Here is a 2,810-nt window from a genome sequence, read left to right as displayed (position 1 = left end):
AAATTTCTCATCAGGAAATTTAACAAGTTGTTGTATTCTTCGGAAATTTCACTAATTTTTTGACAAGTTCCAGGCGAATAAGCAAATCTAGAGAGTTTAATTGACTTGTTATTTGAACTTTGTACCGAAAAAGGTTTGAGCTGTTATGACTTATTCGTTAATACGAGTACATAATTACTGTTTGTTTTCGTAGCACCACGCAGTATCAACTTAGTCATCAGAACAAGGTTTAATAAGCTGAAAAAGGTGATATTTTAACTTATTTCCTTTTTGTTTATTGTTTAAGATAAAAATAATAATACATTTAGAGGTTTCATAGAGTCTCATAAAGTTATAAGTTATAACGAATCGAAAACATAGCGTTGAGAATTGTTTAAACCAGTGTAAAATTTTATGATTGTATGACAATGTTATGAGTACCCTTAATATTATTCCGAACATATCCTAAAGCAGTATTACATCTTAGTTCCTTTCATGTCTTCGTCCACGCTCATTGTAGTGTCCATGTTGCTGAAGATCGTCATAAAAGATGTGATCATTGAAAATCTCATCCCTATGATAATAGTTTTGAAAGCCTTGCAATTTTTCACCAGCTTGATAATTATTAGATTCCTCAAAAAACTTTTCAGCATTCTCACTAGGAGGTTGATCTGTTTTGTGTCTTTGACTTAGTTTTTTGATAGCCGCCTGAGCACCAAGATATCTTAACACCGAGTTCTCCGGCACGTTTTTATTTTCTGGTATATGAGTGTCATAATCATGGTATTCTTCGTCCAAATATTCTTTCGAGCTAACCTCGTAATTTTCCTTGACATCCTCATCCTCTTTTCTGTCTTCATTTGGATCGATATTTTCTGCTTCGGTCGCATTCGCTGTAATTGGCGTGACCTTTGCGAAAACATGAGCCAGCTTTGTATCGAGCATTCGTTGATCGGTCAGCTTTTGCCTCTCTAACCCTCTTTTATGCTCAAGCGTACGACTATTGTCCTTTTTTACAATTCCCAAATGTTCACGATACGAGGGTGCTTGTTGTTGAGCCAAAGCTTTGGCTACCAAGGCGCAACTTGTTTCCGTTCTCATTCGTACCGGCCTTATTACTATCATATACGGGCGTATCTTGCGTATTTTCTTTAACCCCTTGGGATTCTTTCGATATCTACGTGTCATTTGGTATTTTACTTTTGTATGTAATGGAGTTTTTATTTTTCGCGGAATTGTCGTGTTTTTGACTTCCTCTCTGTACGCATTAACAATCACGCAAATCTCCATATTCTCTGGCGTGGGTATAGCTGTAGTATTTTGGAAAGGACACTGCAATATATGATATTCTTGTGAGTAATCCGTTGGTCTTACGGGCAGCTTATAGTAAGCGTGCAGATTTCGTTCTACAATTATTGCCCGCACCATGACCAGCTCCCGTAAGATGGTGAGGACTAAATTTGCGGTGATGATAACAGAATTCAAAGTAGCAGGCATGATAAGACTCGCAATGTTAAAGAGTGGACTGAATTTATCCCATCCATTTACTGGCTTTTATAAAAATCATTGAATTTGTGTGATAGCAATTGGAAACGACTTTATTTGAGCACAGAAAAGGAAATAACTATAATTTGTACAAATTATGTAATAATTGAATTTTGCGGTTTGTGCCGCGGCTCTTTCGTTCAATGTCAATAATAGTTTGAAGCTTACACTGTTCGTTATGGTCCAACACCCTTGTTTAGTTGTTCGAGTTTCTGCTCCTATTGCAGAGCGGTCTCATTTTTGTCCATTTTTTGCATTTTTGCACTTTACTTAACGCCAATCCCACGTTATATCTGTTATGCTTCTAACAAATTTTTCATACAATAAGATTATGGACATTTAATGCAAAGCTGGAACGATGAGCGATCGCTGGAGAAAATAGTTAATTTTAGTCGAAACTGAATTCAAAGCTTGAGTGGGTTACTTGAAGAGCAATCGTTATTTTTTGTTCGATTACTTCCTTTGGTTCGAAAATTGGAATACTTTGCTAAATTTTGTTTTAAACAGAGACAAAATCGATATACGTAAATAAATTTAAGTGAAAAGGGTATTCTTTTTTTCATAAGGGGCGTTTTTTACGTGGCGGGTCCCAAATCCAGCGCACAACCCTGTGTAGGGGATATTTCGCCTTCTCACTTTAGCTCGCCTTCGAACGGTTGTTCTTAGGCTACCCAGAGGATACTTGGTCTAAAACCCGAAGTCGTGAGCTTCTGAGCCATATGTAAAAGAATCGTTTCTGGCCACTCCCAAATGAATGGTGATTAGAGAACTTTCCTCATTTGCGTGAACTTCTACACATGCCTCCATCCTCCCCGATGTCAAAATCGTGCTTGGCGACTTTAACGTCAAGGTGAGCAAAGAAGATATATTTGGCACTACGATCGGTAAGTTCAGCCTCCACGATGAAACATCCCAAAATAGTTTTAGGCTGTTCGACTTCGCCGGGGCCCGAAATATGGTTATCTGTAGTACTAGATTCCAGCATAAGAAAATTTGTCAAGCCACCTGGGTCCGGATGGAAAAACCACCAACCAGATCGATCATGTTGTGCTAGACCGAAGACACGTCTGCAGTGTTTTAGATGTGCGTGCGCTCCGAGGTCCTAACATCGACTCGGAGAATGCAAAAGAACAGCTGGAGTACGAGGAGTGCCGTGTCGCAGCGGAAAGAAAACAGACTGCCTACCTCGCAACGTTACGATCGACCACAACACGTGCGAGATGGGATACATACCGAGAGTTGAAAAGGGAAGCGAGACGCATTTGCAGATAGAAAAATAAAGAGAG

At 38.9% G+C, this 2,810-nt stretch overlaps 1 protein-coding gene across 1 annotated transcript; it reads right to left on the bottom strand.

Moving 5' to 3' along the window:
* Window positions 1-462: 462 nt before the first annotated feature.
* LOC115066180 (uncharacterized) lies at window positions 463-1,843 on the bottom strand. The gene has a single exon (XM_029550326.2). It carries the CDS (start codon window positions 1,474-1,476, stop codon window positions 463-465), a length of 1,014 nt encoding a protein of 337 aa, XP_029406186.2. The 5' UTR covers window positions 1,477-1,843.
* Window positions 1,844-2,810: the final 967 nt, after the last annotated feature.

This window comes from Bactrocera dorsalis, chromosome 2, assembly GCF_023373825.1.
Source record: "Bactrocera dorsalis isolate Fly_Bdor chromosome 2, ASM2337382v1, whole genome shotgun sequence".
Taxonomy (NCBI): domain Eukaryota; kingdom Metazoa; phylum Arthropoda; class Insecta; order Diptera; family Tephritidae; genus Bactrocera; species Bactrocera dorsalis.
This window is presented reverse-complemented; position numbering and strand designations above follow the sequence as displayed.